The 26,355-nt window shown below is 36.5% G+C and overlaps 1 protein-coding gene across 1 annotated transcript in view; it reads right to left on the reverse strand.

Moving 5' to 3' along the window:
* Positions 1–26,355, reverse strand: part of dnah5 (dynein, axonemal, heavy chain 5) — a gene marked incomplete at its 5' end in the record, with an annotated part of 152,884 nt that overhangs the window by 120,855 nt on the left and 5,674 nt on the right. The window contains 17 exon segments of the mRNA XM_079625837.1: positions 273–418; positions 817–988; positions 5,256–5,447; positions 5,450–5,464; positions 5,780–6,101; positions 6,599–6,684; positions 6,768–6,875; positions 10,296–10,511; positions 12,504–12,626; positions 12,707–12,814; positions 13,279–13,392; positions 13,640–13,816; positions 13,975–14,112; positions 14,994–15,212; positions 15,817–15,956; positions 17,238–17,322; positions 17,471–17,605. Coding sequence (XP_079481963.1) covers positions 273–418; positions 817–988; positions 5,256–5,447; positions 5,450–5,464; positions 5,780–6,101; positions 6,599–6,684; positions 6,768–6,875; positions 10,296–10,511; positions 12,504–12,626; positions 12,707–12,814; positions 13,279–13,392; positions 13,640–13,816; positions 13,975–14,112; positions 14,994–15,212; positions 15,817–15,956; positions 17,238–17,322; positions 17,471–17,605 — 2,496 coding nt within the window.

Genomic DNA, 26,355 nt, shown 5'->3' on the forward strand with positions numbered 1-26,355 from the left:
TGTACAATCTCTTACAATATGTTTGCTCCCCAGTGACAGTTATATTTAGTGGAGCATATGAATCACATCGTACTTCATACAAAATTCATTCAAAATCACCATCTCATATAATTGTTATGTTTTCTGATGAGATCAGTTTGTGAGACCTCTATATTTTCACTGATCTGCTTAATTACATCAGCAAGTGGAAATCGTTTAGCCTCACTATCCTTTGAAAATAACCGCACATTGCTATGAATACATTTGTTTTATTTATATGTATTTGTGTGTACCTTGGTGGTCTGAACAAACTCCTCGCAGGTGCATGGCTCATCTTCAGGCAGCACACACAGCATAGCTGTGCTCATTTCCTGCAGAACAGCATCGATTCTAAACTCAACCAGGTCATTCACTCTGTGCAGCAGAAGTTCAAGGTTGTCTGTAAACCAGAAGAAAGAACCCTTTCATTTCAGATAAATAATAATACAGGCCACAATTACAAGCAAGCATTTTATGTACACTACAAGGACGAAAGTATGTGGACATCCCTTTGTTCACACTGATGCTTGTGTCTAAATGGGAGAAAAGCCTGGCAGACATATTCCTGCATAAAATAGAAAGCCTTCTAAGAAGAGTGGAGGCTGTTATAGTGGCACTTGGAGGGCCAGCTTCCAATTAATGCAGGTGGCCTTGAAATTAAAAGTTCAAAAAAAGTATATATGGGGGAGTTTGGGTATCCACATACTGTACTTGTGGTCATTTACTGTAGTGAATGTTACTGACGTGGGGATCGAAATCAGCAAATTAACTCTGTAAAGTGGTTACAGTTACACTCACCGAGTGCAGCAGTGATTCGATTAAGGTATTTCTCTATGTTAAGGGAGGTCCAATTGAGGGAGGTCAGACCGGGCAGGATGGCCTCATCTAGTTTAGCGACGTGTGGCATGAGCAGTTGTTCAAAGGCTGGCTGGATCTTAGACCTCACCCGCGAGTTCTCTGTCATCACCAACTGAGGCAAGGAACATACAAGGCAAAAGCACACAAAAAATAAAATTACCTTGTTAGTAAAGCTATGCATGTCAGAACACAGTATTGTATGCCACTGACCTGATGGGCTTACTTAAATGGTTTAGGGGAAAAAACATCAGGATGAAAGAAATGTAATTGCTATCTAGCTAAAAAATGTGAAAGGGGATATAATCAGTATTAAATAAACATTATATAAACAACATCATTAAACATATAAACATTGATCAATGCAAATATATAAAGTACAAAAAAATGGTCAACAGAAGCTCAAATGTGCTTGCTTGACATGCAAGAGCCAATGAGGTTTGTATTTGTGTGTCAATCAAGTAGTTTTTAGCATCAAGAAAATACAGTTGAGCTTCTTTTTACCATTTTGATGTTCTCTATGCAGAGTTATTATAGTTAACTAAAACTAAAACCATTAACAATGTATGTGTTAATACAGTTGTTCCAGTGTTTCCCATTTCCAGTGGTTTAGCTCCTGTTTGCCTTAGTTTCATTAGTTTCCTTTTGAGGGAACATTGACGCCGCATCATGGTGTTGACGCAATGGTAATGCCTTCAGAGCATGCAAGTGTCACGTGTAGTACACACCAAAACATTGGCCTAGAACAAAGTTGGGTGACACAATGCAGTGTGTAATTAATTCTATAAATAACTGTTCCTGGCTGGTTCTTTAGTCTCGGTTGCCTTCTGTCAGCGTGCTGTTTCAGGGCACCAATATTGTTCCCTCCCTCACTTTAACAAAAGTGTACAATTTGTTTCCCTTGCAGACGAGTTAAGAGCATGGAAACTTCTGCCCAATATCTCTAAGTGGGTACTTCGAAAAATAGAAAATGGTCACAGGATCCAGTTCAAGTATCATTTCAACGATGCGTTTCAACGGTGTGCTTATAACAGGGAAGCCAGTTTCTTGTGCTTCTGGCCAAAGGGGCCATGGAGAGTGTTTCCCTACCAGAATGGCAGTAAGGGTTGGCATCCGGGTGCTAAACGACTTCGACGGCAGATCACGAGAGGTGGCAGTTCGACATTGAGATGTTGTTCCCGGTCATATTGAGAATTTAGGTTTGAGACTAAATCTAAAGAAGAGAAATCTGTCACCATGCCAGAAAACAACGTTTCTCAGGGAGATTTGGGGTTTGACCAAGATGTGGGCGCAATTGTCCCAAGCTTGGGTGATTTCTATTCACACCATGGTAGGCAGTCTGAGGTTAGGCAAGGAGCTTTCCGTCCATCAATGCCAGTTAAAACCCATTTATGGTAAGGGGCACATACAGAGCTCTTTTTGGCCTTTCTATCTGGATGCCGGATCCCCCGTTTCTCACCTTGGGTCAATTATGTATCGCACTATGGTAGTTGAGCAGCGAGTTACGTCGTTGAACGGGAAACACACCCCAGTACTGTTATCTGTACTGTTAACCAATCAGAATCTCTTGAAATGACATCAATTGATTATCCATATGACTATAAGTAGTGTTTCTGTATCCTCTTACTTTTTTTTTCTACAGCATATGGAACTGTGTCTTCAGTAAACACTGTCAACTGATAAAACTTCAACTTTAGCTCCTGGTCTTCATTGAGCAAATTGGGTCTCTTTATTTGGTATAACTAATTCCCCTACACCCGTTTCCTCTGTGGAGTATTCATGACTTCCATTTGGATTTATGTTTTCTAGTGTGGAATTGTTGCCTTCTGATTTTCTGTTTGTTGTGATGGATCTTCCATGAGCCTTAGCGAAATCACAACAAAAAAAGAATCCCCAAAAACATATTCTATTCAGGTTACATCACAGAAGATAGCAAGTATTCAAAAGGACATAATCGTTGCTGTATTCTCGCTTTTTGCTCGCAGGTTTCTCTATAGAGCTCCCCCTACAGCTTCGGAATAGATATTTGACAACACTGTCGAAAAACTCGTTGGCGACTCTCAGATACCAGAGGCTAGTAGATCAACGACTTCAAAGCAGACGGGACATACTTTAAAACGTCTCCATTTGGGTTCGAACAGCGTGAGGGAGCGCAGTAATGACATCATTTTAGCAGATTTTTTTGCCGCAAAGCAGTTCGTTACATCGCAAGACCTGATATCACGCGATACTTCCTGACGCTGCGGCCGCGGGGTGCGAGACGACCACCATTCAACCCGAAAAAAGTAATTTAACCATTCCAATGACTCCGAAGCTGTCAGTTAAGGTAAAAAACCTGCATAGTTCACCTTTAAGCCAAACTGACTCAGTACAATGACAAATACAGATCTTTAACCAAACCAATATTGATGTCCTTTTATTCAGGGTGCGAACTACGGGGGAGCTAGGGGGAGCTCGGCTCCCCTTAATAAGACATGGGCTCCCCTGAAAACGTGATTTGTGAAATTTTGGGGGGTCTCAAAAAATTATTGACAATGTGTTATTTTGACGTGCAATTTCAGTTTTGTGTAATGTGATCATCCTGTATTATTATGTGTAAAATAGCAAAAATATCATTAATTCATGCATGAAGGCGATTTAAACCTACCGGTAATTCACTTTAATAAAGATAAATGCTATTCTTGTCATGAGCATCAAGGTGTGGTGGCGCTGCGGTGCAAATTCCACTCAAGTTAACTCAAAGATTTGTAGAAAAAATATATATATAAACGAGGCCATATTGTTCTGCACGCAAAGTCCTTGAAATCCATTCTGGGTTAAGGTAAGGCATGTTATTCCCAAAAGGTTTTGTGGCAGGGTTGTTATAGGTCTGCATGACTCTCGATGTCTTAGGCCTAATTGAACGGAGGAATTGTGGTATTCTTCTGTAGCCCGACGAGTAATTTAACCGTTGTTCACGTGAACTCAAATACAGCCTTATAGACGCCTACTTGTGGGTGGATGTTTGCTGTTTGACCTATTAATTTGTGTCGATAAAGTATAATAGGGTAAACCCTGTATAGTGATTTATCCTATATATAGTGCTTGCATAAAGCAAGTAGTGCATACACTTGTAGCTGAACATGTATCTGTCCTTCATGAATGATCCGTTCAGTGCGTCTGTCACGTGACAAATGAACGAAAGACTCGGAAGGTAAAGTAATTATTTATGTTTCTTGTAAATGATTTTTGACTGCATTATAATGATTTCTTAATTCAGAATATGATCAAGATTGCGTAGGTGCATTTGTTCGGGGAATTTGCCTGTTAAAAGTATAACATTTAAAGCCCCTTAAATGAACGAAATGGCTCGAAAAAAGATTCGTTCATTTTAATGAACGAGATCGAACAAGAGAGTCAGTAAAATGATCTGAACTTCACGCGCGTACACATCCGACACATCCGATGTATAGTTTGGTATAGTTTGAATGATCAATGTAAAGATGAATGTATAATAATTATGTGTGGTATAAATCCGGCCCATCAGTTTGTGGAATAAAGACTAGTGATCTAGTTCCTCACCACTCCTTGTCCCTGTATAATGTAACACTAGTTGCCAAGGCAACATTTCTCATTTTCATTTAGTTTAACTTGAAGAACTAAAATTACCAAAACTAAAAATAGACATATTAACGACAAAAAACCCCTGAAACAAATTAAATAAATAAAAAATATATACAAATAGAAACTTTGAATGAGGCATTTTGAAAGAATGAATGAGTCATTTATATAACTAATCCAACATATTAATACAAACTATAATAGTATCTTAATGATACAAGAATAACACTGGCTCTGTGTATGTGCATTGATCGATGTTTATTTGTGAATACATCTAAATTAAAATGTGTGTGTGTCTCTTCAGAATACTTGGATTAAATCGCTTTATTTATATGGATAATCTTTACAATGTCTTTATGAATTTAAGTTTAATTCAATGGATGGACAAAATTACGATATAAAAAAATAACTATGTTAAAAATATCTTAATTGTGTTCCAAAACTGAAGGAAGTTTTATGTGTTTGGAGTGATATGAGGGTGAGTAAATGATGACAGAATTTTCATTTTTGTACAAACTATCCCTGTAAGCATGAGGAATAGTGTACCATAGTTGTCTATGCTGTGGGTTAATTGGTACTTTGGCAAATTAATCGTGTACAACACTAATAGATGTGGTAATGGATGCTATTATTTTCTATAATGGGATGCAATGTTTTCTGAAGGGAATTCCTCCAGAAATAATCCTGACTGATTTCTTCACTAATTCATAGCAACAAAAGTACAAAAGAGGGGACGTAGTGCATTGTGTTGTACAACAAGGATACATAAACAACATAGATACCTGAAGTTTATTGTAGTTCTTTTTGAAAACGTCCTTTTTCCGCTGCAAGATGGCTGCAAAGGGTGGAATCTCAAGTCCCATTCCTAGCATGCAGTCTGTCTCTCGAATCTGGGTCAGGATCTGGGGGTCAAAGTTCACATGCAGCTCCCCAGTTTCTGGACTCTTGACCAGTAAAGAGGCTTGCAGCCCCAATATTTAACGGCCTCAGTCTATAGAAAGATTTATAAATATGATTGGTCGTCATGTTAAAACAAAGATACAACTTTATTTAATTGAATTAGTGTAGTTTTTAAAAGCTGATCAGAATTGATTTCTATCAAAAAATAATAATAATATATATATATATATATATATATATATATATATATATAATCTAAAAAGGGAAGAAAAGTAAATATATGAACATTTACAGGATAAGAAAATACATTTTCCAAAGTTTCATAAGTGAAGCAAAGAGCCAAAAAAGCTAAAGCATGTATAGGCTAGTCAACAGTACCTTACTTTGAATTGACAAGACAACTGACCTGTGCCATCCAGCTCTGATGATAAAGCACCTCAAACTCCAGCAAGACCTTGGCCACCCGATTGTAGTTTCGAATGATGGGCTTGGCATCTGCGGAGCTGAGTATCCCGGGAAGCTGCTGGAAAAGATCCATGGGCTCCTGGATGCGGCTGTACAGCTGCCGGGCCCACATGATCTTCCCCGCGATCGGAGGGAGGTCTGGAGCAATGGGGGGGTCTGTCTTCTGTTTAGTGTAAATTCGAGAGATCATCTCAATGTCCCTGCCAAAGTTTTGCAGAATCTTCTGGTACTTCTCACTGATGCCCAAGTCTGGGATGCCAAGCCTGGTGAATATGAAAAAAGAAAGGAAAAAATTTGTCAGCAATTGTTGTTTTTGTTGAAATAAATGATTAACTTCATTGAGCAAAGATGTATTAATGTATCAAAATTGACATGAAAGACTTTTGACATTTGTCTCCAAAAAAATCTATTCAAAATAAATGCTGTTTGTTTTAACTTTTAATTCATCAAATAAACCTGAAAAAAATCATGTCAACAAAACATATTAAGCAACACAACCATTTTCAACTGTGAAATAAGAACTGTTTCTTAAGCACCAACTCAGCAAATTAGAATGTACGAAGGATCATTGGACTCCTTTTGCAACATAGGAATACGTTGCATTTTAAAATGTAATCAATAGAAAACAGTTATTCAAATTTGCAATCAAATTTAACAATATTTCTGTCATTTTGATTAAAAAAGTGCAGCAAAAGAAGTAAAAATAAAATAAAAATCTTACCAACCCCAAACTTTTCAATGATATAAAAAAATATATTACCTTTCAAATTTTTTGAGGACATATAAAGCCCGCTCAGTATTTTGAATTTTGTCAAAGGTGTTGTCCATGAAAGTTTTCAGTTGGGTCTAAAAATAAATATTTAAGAGCATAAGCAATCGTTTTAAACAAATTCAAATAAAAAAAATTACAAAACTAAAAACATACTTACATGTAGTTCACTAGTTTGTTTACAAAATTCATCAAAGTCCTGATCAAAGTCAGTCCTTCTTTGGTCCAGGAAACTGTACTGTTTTTTCTTCATGGTCAACACAATGGCCTGGACATACATAATTAGTGATAATAAAGAAACAAACAGCTGTCAGCTGATGTATACATGCACTCGCATAAACAATGGGACAATTATAAAAATAAAAATAAACATTGGCCAAGGCACAAATGTAGTGGTCTTTTAATGGTCTTAACCATTTATTCACAAATCACTGTTCGGGAAATTAGTAAGAATTGCACAAATACTGTATAAAGAGTAATTTAGCACCGAATAGCCTTCCCCAACTTCCCCAAAGCAGACAGCTTTTTACAAAAGGAAGAAGAGTCAGTGTTGATCCACTCAATGTTAATGGCTTCAAACAGTTCATGACTAGTTGAAAATGTCTCCCAGATTGTTTGAGTTTAATGTGAGACCAAATATTCACTATATTGTTCAAATTTGAAATCTGACCAGGCCAAAACCATGAGCCTGATGGATTTGTTCTCAAGCCTTCTTGGTGGCTTCTAGGGGCATTGTCTTGTTTAAAAATAACATCTGATCATTCCTCTTTAGAAAACAACTTTTTATTTGAGGGAAGCAAGCCATTCTGCAATATTCTCCTGTACTCCAAAACATTACATGACTTTTCACAGAGCTGAAAAGGCTCTCTACACACTGACACCCCTTCCTCCCTGCTTCACTGTGCTAGATATGCATTTATTATTATATATTTCTCAGCAGATTTTTAAAGACATTTATATGGAGCATCACCATGCAACTCGTTTCATTGTGATTCATCACTCCACACACAACTTCCCATATTTTGCCAAAACTTCATTCAGGCTTTGATGGTTTTGAATCAGCAATGGCTTTTTAAGTAGCGCATTTGCTTAAATGTTGTTAATTTCCTGACCAATAATTTGTGTTGAATAGCTATAGCTTGATGTTTAGCTATATATGGGCTTGGCCCCCTTTTTTTTCTTTGCCCATAAAATGTGTTATTTATTGGATTATCAAAATATGGAATAGGAATTGTTCACCTAAAAACAAAAATCTGTTATTCTGTCATCCTTTCTTCACCCTTATGTCATAAAATTTTTTTTTTGGGTAACACTTTACTTGAAGGGGTGTGCAAAATCATGACATGACACATGTCATGAATATGAAGGAGGTTTTATGCATGTTTATGACAACTGCCATTAAGTGTCATTCGCTCAATTATTTATTATTTTTAATGCTAATATGACATTGTTTGAGATGTCTTTGTCATTACAACTTGACATAAACCAATACATCATAACCTGTCAGTGTCATAACAACTTGACAATACCAAGACAACATAAATTGTCATACATACTGTATGTCATAAACATGACATAGCAGATTAATTATCAAATTTAAGAAACCACTTAGCTTTATGGGTTAACATTTCATTAAACGGTTATGTGGTTGGTTTTGACATTGGCTGTCATGAATGTTTTTCTTGACCTCAACTACAGTGGTACAAATTGAATTTGTCATTAAAATTTAATTTTAATGACAAATTCAATCCATAAAGCTAAGTAGTTTCTTAAGTTTGATAATTAATCTGATTTGTCATGTTTATGACAGGTCAAGTTGTCATGACAAAGACACTGACAGGTTATGATATATTGGTTTATGCCGAGTTGCCATGACAAAGACATCTCAAACAATGTCATATTTGCATTGAAAATGTAATAATTGAGCGAATGACACTTAATGATAGTTGTCATAAACATGCATAAAACCTCCTTCATATTCATGACATGTGTCATGTCATGATTATGAATGTGTCATGTCAGTCTTATGCACATCCCATCAAGTAAAGTGTTACTACATTTCTTTTAATGCTCGCACTGCTTTTTTTCATTAAACAAACCCAGTATAAAGTGGCTATCAAGCTCTTAAAGGACTAAAAAGAACTATAAAAGTAGTCCATAAAGATTGTGTGCTAAATTCCAAGTCTTCTTAAGCCATGTGACTGCCAGATTTGGGCATTATTGATGTCGAATGTAGCACAATTGTATACTGTATGACATTTTTAGAGGGCACAATTTTCAATAAAGACTTCTAGACAATTTTTATGGTGCCGTTATGGAAATGTATATTCCGTGAAATATGCTTTCCTTTTTAAGGAAAGAGCAGCATGAGTCTTCCTGAAAATGTCTTCTGTGTTCCACAAAATAATGAAATGTGGGCTTAGAATAATATGAGAATAAATGGTGGCCTAAATGGTGACAGAATATTCATTTTTGAGTGAAGTATTCCTGTAATGGCTCTCAGATCTTTACCAAAAGCATTCCCAGTTGGAAAGGTAAATATTCGTTAGCTGTGTGTACAAGAACACCTTAAACGCCCAGAGGAGCAGTTTGTTGTAAAATATTAATTGCCTCCTACAGACTGTCAACTTTCACAAAGAACAGGAGTTAGCAATAGATCTCTATCAGCTTTTGTTCAATTATTCAGTTCTCCTGGAGCATGGAGCCCTCTGGGTCTGAACTTTGTTTCCATGGACACAAAAAAAATGAGAGAATAAATAAACTTGTGACTGGAATAAAGAGATGCAATGAATGTTAATGGACTCACAGTACGAAAATACTAGGTTAAAGCTACAGGTAACATTTGCCCTTTCATGCAAATCCAGGACCAGCCTGCCAGCCAAAATCACAGAATTCATCATTATTAAAAAATAACCACAATACTGATGTCAGATCATTGTGAAAGGGCAGTTTCTACTTTTTAAGTTCAAGTTATGGCTTTAGTTCCCAACCCATGCTGGTTAACACTTCATAATGAGACATGCACTATATTAAAAATAAGTTATTCCTTTACAGTTACCTCCCATTTTGTCTGCATATCTGCAGTCTGTCCACAAGAGGCAGCAGAGAGAACACATACCACTTAAGTTAACAATGCTAATTACAGTAAAAGAAAATGCTTATATATTGAATCAAACTTGATCACAAATGATGATTTTTGTTTTTATATGAGAAGCATTTATTTATCCTTATCTGTATATTCTTCCCATACTGGAAATCTGGATTAAATTCATACTAAACTATTGTGGAATTACATAAAGGTAATCATTGGAGAACTACAGCAATGGCAAATTATTAAAAAGTGTCTCACTTTAACGATATTCACCCTAGGAGACTTACACATAACCATTATGAACAGCACATTACAATCATCTTAATAAAGTCTAATTATACCCCCTATTGTGTATAGTTGAATATCTTACAGAGGCTGCACAGAATGAGGTGTTTGACTACCTTTAATTAAATCTCAGGTTATACAGGTCGTTTAGTTCACTGACAAATGCCTTATCCAAATTCAACATTTATATGCCATTAAAGAAGACAACCTCTCCTCAATTCAGTAATTACACTATTTTCTGGGTATGTTCTTTTGTCTTCGTTGCAAACCTAAAAATAGACAATACTGATTACTACGTCATAGTCATGATACCTGAAATCTGGTTGCCATGGTTTCCAGTCCCTCAATTTTGGAGTCCTGCAGGGCATTGTAGGTGGTAATGGTGTTAAACATGTTTAGGATTTTGTTCATCCGTCGCTGAAATGTGTCAAACTTGCCAAAGATGTACATCTCGCTAAAGTCAAACTGGCGCTCCGATGGATTCTCCTCTAGCTTCTGCTTGGTTTTTTGGAAATACTTCTGGTATTCCTGAAATATTGAACACAAATATTTGTGTTTATATTTTATTCATGTAGACACATTTTTTCTAAAACAACAATCAAATTCAATATATCAATATTTTCTACTACTTTTGAGTAATTTATTTGTGTTCCCTTTCAAAAGCTACTCTCAATGCTGCGCTGAGTTATCACTATGGGAAAACATGTCGCAAATAATCAGGACATGCGTGCCTCTGTGTCCACGGCCCATCTCTGATTATGATAAGCATGAGCTCTGCTTTGAGTGTTTGAGCATGGCGAGTGCGAGCACTGTGAGTTGTTCTCTGTTAAAGTGCTTCGCGCTCATCTCACATATTGCGAGTCGGTTTGGCTGAGGTATTAAATGGCAATATAGCCATCTGAGTGCTCCTCCCGTGATGACTGCTTTGCTTCAGTGGGCAATCAGTCTTGGGCTACAGGTTGAAATGGCTGCTGGCAATAACTGTTTTATTAATACAATAACTGCTGGAAATAACTGCTTTGCTAATCCTTTAAAGGTTGTATCAGCGATTGTGGGTGACGTCACTTCTCTTTGTGTTTGAAGCAAGATCCCAAACAAACCAAGTTAGCTCGCCCCTCCCTCCCGTTTCATGCATTTCTTAGCTAGAGCTAAGTTTAGTCGAGCTTCGCTCATATTATTTCAAGACGAATATTTTCACACACAGTTCACATCCAAACAAGTCAGCACTAGCAGCTACTCACCTGTCCAGAAGAAACAGTGCAACCTCGGCGTCCAATTTAAATTAAAAACAATTTTTACTTTAATTTCTTTCCACCGTTCAAAAGCCTTCCAGACAACTATACGCGTCTTGGAATAAACGCGATGGTATTCCCTCGCCCTAATCCTCCTCCTCTTGGGGATTAACTCAGCCATGTTCAATTTCTCTTGTTGATAGACGCTGGCTTCTTCTTCAGCTCCGACTTCGCGTGCAGCCGTGCACGAGCGCAAAACCTCACAGTACCCAGCCCCGGTTCGGTGATTGGTTGGAACACTGTTTATTTTGGTTTTGAGTGGTTGGTGAAACCAATTGTTTTTGTGTGCAAATCTCAGAGCCTAGGCTGCCTACAGAGACGCGTTTTTTTGACAGCTTGCTTATGGGGCGGGCAGCTAGCGGATCGTTAGGAAAGATTAGATGAATGTGATAATTTATGTTTGGGCCTGAAATTGCTGATACAACCTTTAACCTTCATCCACAGCTTTCTTCTTCTACATCTGTCTATCCCATTTTACCAAGAGACAGATTTTGCTAAGCTTTAAATCTCTGGTGTTCATCCATTGTAGGGAAAGATAAACACAAGAAGAACACATAGCCAGAAGACTTAAACATTATCTTCTGGTCGCAAAGACAAGGCTTAAGCCTAGTACCAGACTAACATTTATGTGAGCTGTTTTAGTTCACCCAAAAATGAAAAATCTGTCAATAATTACTCACGTGTAATTAATGTTGTTCCAGACTTTCGTTCATCTTCGGAACACAAATGAACATATTTTTGATTAAATCTAAGAGCTGTCTCACTCCTCCATAGGCTTCTATATAATTGAAACTTGCCGGCCCAGAAAGTAAGTAAAGACAATGTTTAAAATAGTCCAAGTGACTAAAGTGGCTCAACCATAAGTTTATCAAGCGACGAGAATATATATATTTATTTTTTTTTGCATACAAAAAATATTCTCTTCGCTTGATAAACTTATGGTTGAGCCACTGTAGTCACTTGGACTATTTTAAACATTGTTAACATTATCTTCCGAAGATGAACGAAAGTCTTACGGGGTTGGAAAAACATGAGAGTGAGTGATTACTGACAGAACTTTCATTTTTGTGTGAACTAATCCTTTAAGTTTTTTTCGTCATTTGTCATCTTTTTACTCACATTAAAGGCCGAGGAAAATGTGACACATTTTGCTTTTTTAAAATGCTGTGGTATCTGGACCTTGATCAGTTTATATAAGAACATCAACCAGCTAAATGTCACATTGTACCTGATTCAAGCGAATGGCAGCTTTGAGTTTCTCAGATACCACTTCCTGTGGCTGATCCCATATGGTTGCTGAGCCATTATTTGTGATATGGGCCTTACAGGCGGTGATCATTTGATTTGTAACCTAAGGAGAAAGATAATATTTCCAGTTTAAAGTATTATGTCTTTGAAATGAAATTAACTTGGGTGTCAGCTCACTCTTACCTTGACAAAAAGGGAGGTGATCTTCTCTGAGGTGTTGTAGTAACGAGAGATGCTATGGATCATACGGATCGCATTTATGAGCCCAGGAATAGCTTCTACCATGGACACCTACATAAAGATGCACCAAGAACACAGCTAATATCACAGGGTGTGATGAAATCTTTATTATAAACTCTTTATAAACTAGTTACTGTATAACACACAAAAATACAACCTTAGTTGGCCCATTTTTTATAACTGTGTCGTATATTTAAAGTGCATTTTTATATTGGTCTAATCGAAAATCATGGTTTCATGTTTAAACCTGTTTCCCTAAAAGAAAAAAAAACACTCATAAAAAAATAATAAATAAAACAAACACATTGTTTAATAGTTGATTATTTTGCTTGTTGATGTGCAGGATGTACTGCTAGCTTTACTGACTGCAGAAGTAATTCTGGGTTTAATACATTTTTCTGGTGGATTTTTTGTTGTTGCTGTTGTTGTTAGTAAGGTATTTTGAAATTGTCTTTAGTTTTCAGGTTTAAAAAGCATGTTTACAAATGTAGTAACCGTAGCAGAACAAGCCTTACAGGGTTGCTGTTGTACAGCGGGTCACAGAACTTCTCAAGGCTGTACAGGTACTTCACATTGTCTTTGGCCTCATTCGCTGCATCAGTGATCCTGATGTCTAGTTCTCGCCATACCTGGAGAGACAAAGAATTAAGGGGTGAAAATTAGACCTAAAAAAAGTTAGGTAAAAAGGTAAACAAAAGATCAATCAAAGGACCAAAAAACAGGTAAAAAGGGACATTTACTGTACCTCATCATTTGCAATTATAAAACACAAATTTGCCTTCACATTTATGCGACAACATGCATGTCTAAGCTACTGTCTCTTTCACCCAGAAGCAAATTACTATTTTCAACTGATAATATAAACCATCAACTAACCTTAATGAGTTTGGACTTGGCTATGATAAGAACCCCCAGCACAGCTTTGACCTCGGGGCTCTTCAACTGGTCCAGCAGGTAGTTAAAACGGGACATGCGTTTCTTCCAGTGGTCAAGCTCTGCACGGGGGCCCAGGTCATCTGCCTCCTTCCTTAGCTGGTCACTCTCTGCAAGGACCTTCAGAGCACAAGACACAGTGTGGTTGAAAAGTGAATGCAACATATAAAAGACATCACAAAGGAGTTAAAACTTTGAAGAAGATCTAACTTTCATAATTTCAAGAAAACCAATGCATATAATAAATGCTATACAACAAACTAAAATGCATTTAAAACCTTTTCGATCTGTTTGATCCAGGTTTTCATGCAGGCTTCGATCTTCTCCAGAGCCTCTGTGCTGTTAGCCACAGCTGTGTAATCTGAAGGACCTTTCAACGTCTTCAAGTCAAATGTTTCACATTCTTGGAGGTTTACCTAGAATATCAAACAGTTTTCACAGATGTTACTTTGGACTGGAGATGTTTCAGGACATTAGATGTTAAATTAATGTCTGAATGATTTCTGATGACACTGAAGACTAGAGTAATGGCTGATGAATATTCAGCTTTGCAATCATAGCATCATTTGTCATTTTTTTGCCATGATAAAATGTTTTTATCATTCATTAGCTGGGTAAAATCGTCCTGAAAGTGATTTCAATGAGATCAATCCTCTGTGCCATTATCGTTATAGTTGTGGTGTGAACTCTGCTATATCTTTATCATTATCTTTATAGTTATCGTCCTTGGTGTGAACATGCCTTTAACCTTATCACTACCCCCAGAGCTAACATTACCCATAATCTATCCCTAAAATCAGAGGAAAATTATCATGAATAACACTAACGTGGAAGCCTAAGCCTAAACTTGACAAACTATAAACTTGTCCCTCAAATCTGTTTGGTTGATTAGAATGTTGTTCCAGGATCAACAAAGATGTTGATCCAGGAACATGTTGTTGGTGAAATGACGTTCAGCAAGTCGAAAGATCGCAGTAACTAAATAAAGTCTCAGTAGTCTCATGTTAGCACAAATCCTGTTGAAAGAACCCAAAACATTCTTTTAAAATGATCTACCCCTCTCTCCACCACATTCCAAGATCTAATAAATCCGAGAAAAGGATCTTGATGGCTGAAAGCTAGTTGAAAAATAGCTTTCAATTTCCAATGTCATCTGCCTGACCAAATCCACCATCCAATTCATTTCTGAGAGTCCATGGATCAATATAAAACTAGAATGGAGTGTGTGCAATCCGTGAGTGTGTTTATGTTATCGTAAAAGTGTGCCTCTCTCTTTGTCCTTTTGTATTTGTGAGACCTTTTCCTGGAGGCTCTCCTGTGCCCCAGCTAACACAGAGACAAAGCTGTCCAGGGAGCTAATGAAGTCTTGTTTGACAGCCTGAGCCTGCGGGCTTGCTAGCTCTCCCCAGCCGTGGTTCATCTTCCTCAGAGTGGGGATGAAGATCTCTGACAGCAGCTGCTCCACGCTCTTCAGCAGACCAACACCCGTGGTGTCCAACATGTTGAAGTTCACATCCTATAAGAGCAAGGTAAAAGGATGAACACATGCACAAGAGACTTGTGATGACATATAAGGCTCTAACTGAAGCAAAACATTACACACAGCAAATGGTAATAAAAAAGAGTTGTCAATGTCAGAAGTTCAGTTAAATATTATATAATTCATTTTATATGAGGTTTGTCATGCAAACCAAACTTTAAGGCATGCTTACTACTGTACATGTGATTTTGTAAGTTCAGCTGTATGACAATAAATTGGTAATTGTTGAATACTGTCGGGATTAGTTTATAATCTCCATGTAGTTCCAATATTTTATGTTTTTAAAACTAGCTACTTTTCATGCTAGTTTAATTTATGTTACATGATAGTCTAACATTACTCTAATATTTCTGGTAAAAAAAAAAAAAAAACTTTTGCGCCTCTAATGGTTTAGAAAAAGTCATGGGAATCCACTGTCTACCCATATGGAATGCACTAAATAATACTAATTACTTAAGCAAGAACTATGTGAAGAGAGAGATAAAAAGACCTTGTTATTGACATGGTTAACAGATGGTGAGATTTTTCTGGGAAGACCTTAGGGGCTGCTTTTCAGACATTTTCTCTTGTTTCTCTTTACCCTGTGGATATTCTCTGATGTGATAGGCTTGGAGGTGTTTGCCCGGGTGAAAAACACACAACTGCCAGTGAGGGCCACATCTGTGCCTTCAGTCACGAAGACCTTCGCTTTCTTACCACGACTCACTGAGGAGGATACAGCTGCCACACAAAGACACAAAGACAAATCGATCATTGCTGAAATCTTTTTGCATGGTTTGGACGCAGTGTTATAGAGTCTAATGATAATCATCATTGAGAATATTGACAATAACAAACAAACAATTAAACAACATACTGCATTTTTTTCATTCATTGGTTCATTGGGAAAATGTGCCTGTGGCGACATTTCTGCAAAACAATATTACATTACTTCTAACATATTTTGCAACACTTTGAATGTGAAATATCCAGTTAGTAGCCTTAAAGGAGAACTCCGGTCAATTTTAACATTGAGCTCAATTTTTAGTAAATTTGGAATGCTGTCAATACAGAGAACAACGACAAAAATCGGTGTTGCCTACACCGTGTTATCCAATTTTTAAAATTTGCACCCTATTGACTTGAATAGGGCAAAATTTTAAACCTGCTTTTATTTCTCTTATCATCCTTGATGTGTCATTATAAGTGCCCAGCCATGTTGAGTGATTCCTTCAGAGTGAACACGGTGAATCTGACTGCATCAGATGTGAAAGATATGAATACAAATTATGTTATTTCAGCCAACGCACATACCTGTATTTACATCCTGTTTTCGGTCGAAGTCCAAAGTAGTTGATTGTCGAGTTCACGCGCATAGGTTTAGTTACCTATAATCACGCGCGTGAACTCGACAATCGACTACTGTGGACTTCGACCGAAAACAGGAACTAAATACAGGTCTGTGCGCTTGTTGAATTAACATCATTTTTATTCATATCTTTCACATCTACTGCAGTCAGATTCACCGTGTTCACTCTGAAGGAATCACTCAACATGGCTGGGCACTTGTAATGACACATCAAGGATGTTAAGAGGCTAAAAGCAGGTTTAAAACTTGCCCCATTCAAGTCAATAGGGTGCAAATTTTAAAAAGAGGATAACACGGTGTAGGCAACACCGATTTTTGTCGTTGTTCTCTGTATTGACAGCACTCCAAATTTACTTAAAATTGAGCTCAATGTTAAAATTGACCGGAGTTCTCCTTTAAGAACTTGAGTTTAGTTTTATCTGGAACAGTTGAGCCTACAGTAAATATGGTGTCTTATTACGTAGAATGGCATTTTAGGTGGAAACTGCAGTGATCCAGAGATATGGTTCAGTTTTTTTGGAGTTCTGCAAAAATGTAGGTAGAGGCACATTTTTTCAATGAGCTATAGGTTGATTTATTTTTAATATTACTTTTTTGAATTTGGGGTGAATTATGACATGGACATTATTGTGAGATTTGCAGGCTTTACTAACCTGTATCCACAGACTCTGTGTCTTGGTAGTATAAAATGAGGTGAGAAAGGCCATCAACAGCAAAGAACTGCTCCATCCGCTCAATCTGAAAGATCAGACATAATAGTGTTAAAATAAAACTTGAGTAATCACAACTAACAAATGCTAGCAATGTGTGACATCCTGACTATAAAATGTGAAGAACATGCTCTTTAAAACCTTGAAGTATGTACTGTAAGTGGAATATTGTTAACCTGGGTGCCCTCCAGTATTGCATCTTCAACTTCAGCCTTCTCCAGACCCACACAAGAGGACACAATGCTGAGAACATAGTCATGTCTGCTGTCCAGCTGTGCTCTCTTGGCCTCACGCTCTTCCTTCAGCTTTTGCTGTGTGATAAGAAGATGCACCCAATTTAGAGTAGGTGAGGAGTCTTATAGACACCATTTGACCATTTATGAAATTATGTTATATATGGTTTATTAATCTCCAAAAGATGTAGTAGGACACTGTAGTACTGTATGAGTACTTTTGATTTATTCCAGAAATCTTGAAAAATGAAACCTCAAACTAGATAAAACTTTTAACACATATCCTGGAATAAAGATCCATGGCCTTGACCATGTTTTTATATTATTATGATTAATTCCATGACACTAAATGTAAACTGAAAAATCTATGGAAATGTTTTAAAGGATAGTAATTGGGGACAGTGATACTTTGTTCACAAAATTTTTAAATGAATTAAAAAAAAAAGTTTTAGAGATAATGGAAAGTATCACTTTTATAATACTGATTTTGGAGCTGAAAAGTCTAAACGGAGTAAATAAATATCTACAATTTAGAAACGTAACATTCCCAGCAACACTTGAAATTTTACAGTGCCCTTTTTACACGTTACATGTAGTTAAAGTAATAACTATAAATTATGCAGAATTACACGTCACCTTCATAGCACATTTAACAATATATATTGTTTCAAATCAGCTCTGATAACAGGAAATTAAAGTAACAGAGATTGTTTGGCTTTACAGCAGCTCTAGAATAAAGTTGCCCAAGATTAAAGATAAAATTGTCCAGCTAAAGTTGCGTTTTTTAACAAGCGGTTAAATCATAGCCAACTTAAAAGTTTTTGGTACGTATCCTAATGACAAAGATAAATTAATGATATTAAAAAGAAGATCTATGACCTCTGGAAGCATCTCTTTCAATAGCTAAGTCGGTATAGGGTCTAACATCCATGTTGTCGATTTAGAAGATGATTTAACGAGTTTAGAAAATTCTTCCTCTCTAAAAAAAACCTCTAGTTTTGTTACAATTACAACTAACCTTAAACCAAACCCTAACACTAGTAAGTACATGTAGATGCAGTTTTTGTAGTAGATCAATATTACTTAGTTCTTAAATGAATAATTACAATAATTACAATGTAAAAAGGACACCTTAAAATAAAGTATAACAACATTTTCTTAATAAAAAGAAAACAATTAAAATGACAGAATTATATATATATATAAATATTTTAAACTATAATGAAGCTCTTTTTGTAAATACATTCCCCAGGGCAGCAACGAAAAGAAGAACCACAAAAACTTAATTCAATAATATTAATTAGGACATATTATGCACATAAAAAAGATGTACTAAAGTCAAAAGATGTTAAGTTTGCTGAACCATTTGTAAATATATCAACGCAGTTTCTTGACACTTTGACTGCTTAGGAGACTAACTAATTCTAGAGAGTTCTTGTCTCTCAACGCTTTTTAAAATTTGAGCACAAACAAATGTTACAAACTGTAACATGATATACATTTACATATTCTTTTGATATCCAGTTTGATGCATTATTAAAGAAAAAGAAAAAAATACCAATAAATATTTTATATAAATCAATAAATACAACTTCAGGAAAAATAAGCAAATGAAGCATCAGAACATGGAGTTGTCATACATACTTTAAAAGCAGTGATCTGGCTGTTTGAGATTATCGACGACAGCACCTCTGGTTTACATCTTCCAGACTTCTGTTCATGTTTGTTATCCATGAGATTTTACATGTAAAGGTTGTCAGACTATAATGTAGCTTTATCATAATCCAAGCAGACAATCAGTCCAAACCCAATGGATATCGTTACATGTGTAAATCCAAGTGTAGAAATTGATAGGCAAGTCTCCAAGTAAGAAAATCGTCATCCAGACTGGACTGCCTTAATCATCTGTTTAAGTGACCTTCACACTATAGTCCCCACTTTTCTCATGACAGTAAAAGCTGAAATGTTTAGGGTCTTTTGTATAGAATAAAAGAAAGACAACTGAACAAAGCATTAAATGGGCCGAGCAGACTGGGCCCCTCGCTGAAGCTGTGAGAGACAGTAAAAGTCACTTGGCTGGGGTGCTAGGTAACACTGTAAAAAACAAAAATGAGGCAATAAACTAAACAACATTTTATGGGCCGGATACAGATGCTCAAGAAACATGTTTGTATTTTGGTCTTTCTAAGGATTTAAAATCTTTATTCCAAAGGCCACTTTCTTAAAGAATAGTTTACTGTTCTGATGCAGATGAAACGCGAAAAATTTGATAATTGTGCAAAAGTATTTATTTCAGTAATTCAAATTAACATGTGAAACTAATATATTATATAGATTCATCACAAGCAAAGTGAGACATTTCAAGCCTTTATTTTACCTCAGCAAAGTAGTCCAATGGCTTTTATATTATTAAGAATAAGATATTTTATGTATTATTAATATACAGGTGAAACTAATAATATGTTATATAGACTCATTACATGCAAAGTGAGACATTTCAAGCCTTCATTTGTTATAATTTTGATGATTATGGCTTACAGCTTATGAAAACCCCAAATTCAAAATTAGAATATTGTGAAAAGGTTTTCATAGCTGTAAGCCATAATCATCATAATTATAACAAATAAAGGCTAGAAATATCCCACTTTGCATGTAATGAGTCTATATAATATGTTAGTTTAATCTTTTAAGTTGAATTACTGAAATAAATGAAATTTTGCAGAATATTCAAATTTTTCGAGTTTCACCTGTATAATGTAAATGTCAAATGTCTAATACTTTACAACAAAATTGTAACCCAGCATTGGAATCACACCAAATGTATATTGTGATAGTAATTAAGAAAACCCATTTCAATCATCAGAGGCCTTTAGGGGCAAGACATGATAAAACACTTTCAATTAAAATACTTTTTATGCATGCCGTAAAAAAGTGTTCCTGTTCTGAAAGAGCCATGGACAGTAGAGAAAGAAAGAAAGAAAGAAAGAAAGAAAGAAAGAAAGAAAGAAAGAAAGAAAGAAAGAAAGAAAGAAAGAAAGAAAGAAAGAACTTGACTTGACTTGACATAGGTTTTCTATTGGTGTCACAAAGTTGTTCCTTTTACAACATAAGAGACTGCAGGTGAGATAGGCGCCTGGCAGACATATAAATAACAATCTGGAAGACAGATACCAGCATTCAGCCCATTTAATCTCCATGACAGCGTCCTGTCCACATGCTTTTCTCATCTACCACAACTCTTGTGCTGTAGGGGTGGCTGGTAGAAGCTCAGCTTAGCCCTACATTTTTCATGCATTTTATCCTGGTAATGGTGAGCTTGCTTTGAACAAGCCATAAAAACACTCCACCTTTTAGATGTTTCCCTTATTGGACATGGACACAATCAGCATTTCAGGTCTAGGAACAATAGATAAATGCATAAATTAAGCATTGGCATCTGTTGCTTATTATGAGATATGTCAGTGTGATATGACCATGAACAAGCAGCATGCCTTCGTCGGCATTCCCAGAAGTGAAAACACATCACTTTTTGTCGTATCAGTTTTTGCAGCCTTTGCATTTCATGTCACGGGAGATCTTGCAGTGTTACGGCGTTTGTGTTGGTATAATGACAGGATGGTATAAAGAAGGACATTATGTTGGCATTAGTGGAATTGCACTAGCATGGTTTAAATCATACTTATCTGACCGTTATCAGTTTGTAGCAATAAATGAAGAGATGTCTTATCAATCACAAGTTCAGTATGGCGTACCACAAGGCTCAGTACTAGGACCGCTGCTGTTCACTCTGTATATGCTACCATTAGGAGATATCATTAGGAAACATGGAATTAGCTTTCACTGTTATGCCGACGATACTCAGCTGTATATTTCTTCAAAACCTAACGAAACCTACGAATTCACAAAATTAACGGAATGCATAGCCGATATAAAAAATTGGATGACTAGTAATTTCCTACTACTAAATTCAGAAAAAACAGAGATTCTAATTATTGGACAAAAAACTTCCACACGTAATAACCTAGAGTACTGTCTAACACTTGATGGCTGCTCTGTTAAGTCTTCGTCGTCGGTTAGGAACCTGGGTGTGCTCTTTGATACCAATCTTTCATTTGAAAGTCATGTGTCTAGTATCTGTAAAACCGCTTTCTTCCATCTTAAAAATATATCTAAATTACGTCATATGCTCTCAATGAATAATGCAGAACAATTAGTTCATGCGTTTATGACCTCAAGGCTAGATTATTGTAATGCTCTACTGGGTGGTTGCCCTGCACGCTTAATAAACAAACTACAGCTAGTTCAAAACGCAGCAGCTCGAGTTCTTACTAGAACCAGGAAGTATGACCATATTAGCCCTGTTCTGTCAACACTGCATTGGCTGCCTATTAAACATCGGATAAATTTTAAAATATTGCTGATCACTTACAAAGCACTAAATGGTTTAGCTCCGCAGTACTTGAGCGAGCTCTTAACGCATTATAGTCCTTCACGTCTACTGCGATCTCAAAATTCCGGTCAGTTAATAATACCTAGAATATCAAAATCGACTGCTGGCGGTAGATCCTTTTCCTATTTAGCACCAAAACTTTGGAACAGTCTTCCTACCATTGTCCGGGAAGCAGACACACTCTGTCAGTTCAAATCTAGACTAAAAACACATCTCTTCAGCCTAGCATACACATAACACATTATAGACTTATATAATTAGGCTGCATAGTTTAGAACAGCCGGGACCGGGAACACTTCCCGTAATCCTGATGTACTTGGTACATCATAAGAAGGACGGCGTCTACGCTAATATTAGTCTCTCTGTCTATCCCGAGGTTTACCGCTGTCCACTGGAACCAGGCCGTATCCAGATCTGATGAAGGACCAGCGCCAGGACACGACGACGACGCCGCTGACCTGAAGTGTCAACCAGTCTCTCCTCCTCTCCACTCTGACTTCAAACAACCGGAACTGGACAAATACTCTGATTCATTCTGAACTTCATACACTGTTTACTCATTGGCCAGAGGAGAACTGGCCCCCGACTGAGCCTGGGTTCTCCCAAGGTTTTTTTCTCCCTTCTGTCACCTGATGGAGTTTTGGTTCCTTGCCGCTGTTGCCTTACCTTCTGGCTTGCTTAGTTGGGGACATTCAATATTCAACAATATTATAGATCTGCCTTAAAGGTGGATGATGATGAAATTATTTTTTGTATTATTTTCATGTTATCACTGTGAAGCTGCTTTGATACAATCTGTATTGTAAAAAGCGCTATATAAATAAAGATGACTTGACTTGACTTGACGATGCTGATGGGGGCCCATATACATTTAGTGAAAGAATGTGTAAAAAATTTAATAAATAATTAAATAAATAGTAAAAGATATAATTTATCTTTATTTATGCTTTTTAAAGACTGTTCAGAAATCATAAGAATCACAATTATTTTATTCTATTGACAGCCGTTTTACCGCTCACTTTTGTGTCAACGGAAACTAAATATTGTACTTATAATAGCTGAACACACTACGAGGATTAGTTTCAAGTTGACAAAACCAAACCAACCAAATCAGGCTTTGTTGGTGCCATATGACACTGATCATCAACTTTCCCTGTCTTTAATCCTGCCTTCATGGAGCATGTGCACATGAAAGTGTGACATGAACAGCCAATCACATGCCTTGAAACATTGAACATAGGAATTGTGATTCACTTCTCACAAGAGAATCAGCGAGATGTATTCCTCTCTTCTGCTGCTGATGAAGAGACGACAATGACGTCAAAGCTATAATGTAATAGTTTTATTTGGCATACACAAACGATATGTTCTTCGAAACACTATTATTTTTTTACTATTCACTTTTGAATACCATCCATTGTAAGGGGCATTAGGAATGGCTTGAGAGTGATAATGACTGACTGGTCATCTGACTGGTTACCAAAAATACGTAATTTTGAGGTGAACCACGAAATCACCAATGTGCCCTGATCAAAACAGTTAACCCGTTAAAGGGGCTACGGTATATGTAGAATTCAGAAACCCTTGTTATTAGCTACACCTAGCCATTAGGTAAACTGCCGCCAGCAACTTCTTGCTTGTGGTCGCATACGTAACGTACTAGAGACTGAACATGATTAAGTGCTCCAATATATTCACAGCAAAGTCTTTTTTTTGTCCTGCGCTTAAAATTAAAAAGAAGCTGAAAATACCTTTGCATCTATAAACTGATTGCGAACATTCAGACGGTGTCCACGCTTCTGAGAGCGATGTTTAGAAAGAATATGTGAATACTGTGCAGTACGCTTTCATCTCAATAACAAAATATAACACAACAAAAATTACAGAAGAAAACAGAAAACAGCAGTTAAGAAAACATCTGATCTTTGCACCAGCTCTGCAATTCACTGGCATCATGTCAACAGATGAGGTAATACAAATTACAATGTAATGTTTGATTATAAAGTATATTTGAGACTACAGATAATGTAGATCTGGCCATGTGAGACTATAGTCCCTTTTCTTTGCATGACACTTTAACATTATACAGAACTGCTCTTTCGGCATTATCCTGAACATTGTATACAAAAATATACACACAACAAAAATGCCCGGGGAAGGTCTAGTTTTTTACGTTTTGTTACAAGCTATTCACACATACGCAAGTGTAAGACACAAGTTGAAAGACATTTCTTACATGTAGCCCCTTTAACCTCTTGTTGCTACAAGAGATCTATTTCTTTAAAGTGTGCTGTTGCTTTGGACAAAACTGTGAGATAAATAACTTAACCAATCACCTTTGACTTAACACTGCCAACAAAAAAACATTAAACTAAGTCTTAAATGTCTGACACAGGTAACAGACTCTGAAGTCCAGTGAAGCCATCTGGATGACAGTAGATGGAAAGGGATGAAGATTTATAGTCCAGAAACAGGGGCCAACAAGCCTGGGCAAGAAGATGCATGAAGCAATTGACCTGTGGAGCTAATGGGAACGGTCAGCTAGCGTGGGAATGACAGACCAGTGCTTCCTCAACCATGACTGCCAAAACAACTGTAAATAAATGATAAGGCCTGAACGCCAGCCGTCACCTGGCAACGCAACACACAAGACAAATAAAAAGATAACCTTAGCGGAGGAAGATTTTCCAGATGAGAAAAGAGCATCAATCTGCAAACGAGTGATAGTTCATGCCAAAACATGCTACTCGTGTCCTGAGATCTAGTGAATTTTTAATGTATAGAATGGATCATGAAGTGCCACAATGGAAGAAAAGTTAAAACAATTATTACCTAAAAACCCTTACTGCACAGATCCTCTATACATGTGCTTTCCAGCTGATTTTCAATTGAATTTTATTGCTGCTTTTTAAACAGACAAAAATAAAACTGACTAAATATGAAATTAACTTTTTCATTCAATAATTAAGAAAAATAAATAATTATACAAATAAAACAAATGAATGAATAAACTCATTTCGAATTTGGCACAGAATTCAACTAAAACCTATCAGACGAATAAAGATTAATTTTCCATTATGAAAGACAAGAAAGCCATGATGACCTTTCCAAAATAAGGAATTCTCAGCTCTTTTGAGAAGGTTAATGCTTTCAGTGTAATTTGTTTCTGCTTGGTTTGTTATCGTCGATTTAAAAATGTCATTAACTGGAAAGAGAAAATTGTTAAAAGACACACTTCTTTTAAGGCTACAGTAGATGCTGTTCTGTTGTGATATTTGAAAGTCACTGCAAACCTGAGAAGCAAAGGTTCATCTTACCTTGTTTTGGTCGGGTGTATGAGGCAGCATTGTTACCCTGACTGCAGCCAAGTGCTGCAATAATTTCCAGTTTAACGCTGCATGAGAGCCATGTAGGACTAAAATATTGTTTTACCCTTCATTTCCTCTTTATCTAGTCCTTTGGTATTGGGTGATCACCCGTCCTCTGTTTGCTTAACAATGGAGGTCTTGGACCTTCTCAGATGTCAACTATGAGGCTAAACAACGACCATTGTTGTTAAGTCTACAGTTACAGACAGAACTTCAGCCCTCGGAAGGATGAGAGGCATTTTTTACACCTCCACACAACACTTTATTTATCAGTGAGACAATGGCAATACAAGTTATTCATTTGTATTGTGAAGGGGCATCTGCATGAGGGAATGCTCCAGTAACACATGACCATTCACATCTTGCTGAACTGACCCACGGGCTCATGAATGTGAATACACTGTATTCTAATCAGATAGAAACTAGGTTAGGACTTTCTTGTGTAAAAGCTACAGGGAATAAGTAAGATTTATATATAATTGACAGTTTTAAAAACATTAACTTCAGGTTACCATCATATATCCAAGCATTGCTTCATATCAATGAAAAAAAAAATATAGGCTATATACATTTTCTATAGAAAAACATTAATCACTTATAATAACTTATTTTACTGTTTATTATAGTGAATCTGCTGATAAAAATCTGTAGGTATATAAATATGAAAATGTGAAACAAATGTTTCACAAGCAGATTTTTTTGTTTACCATATCCAACTGAAGTTGATTGTATTATTAATTTTCAGTTGGATCAGTTTACATTGGATTTTTCTTTGTTTACTAATTATCAAAATAAAGTAGGCTATAGTCCTACAGATCTATTATTAGGCTACCAGAGCATGTGATCAGAGCAGGTCATTTTACCATTGTTGCCTAGCAGTGGCCCTCAGGGGCAGGGGCGGAGGGACCAAAAAGGGCACTAAAAAAATATATTACTTCAAATAACAATCAAATGTATTTTTTACAGAATTTAAAGGCCGTGTTGCAGGTTAAATTTTTCAACGAATTTGT

The sequence above is a fragment of the Phoxinus phoxinus genome, assembly GCF_949152265.1.
Source record: "Phoxinus phoxinus genome assembly, chromosome: 10".
NCBI classification, from domain to species: Eukaryota; Metazoa; Chordata; class Actinopteri; order Cypriniformes; family Leuciscidae; genus Phoxinus; species Phoxinus phoxinus.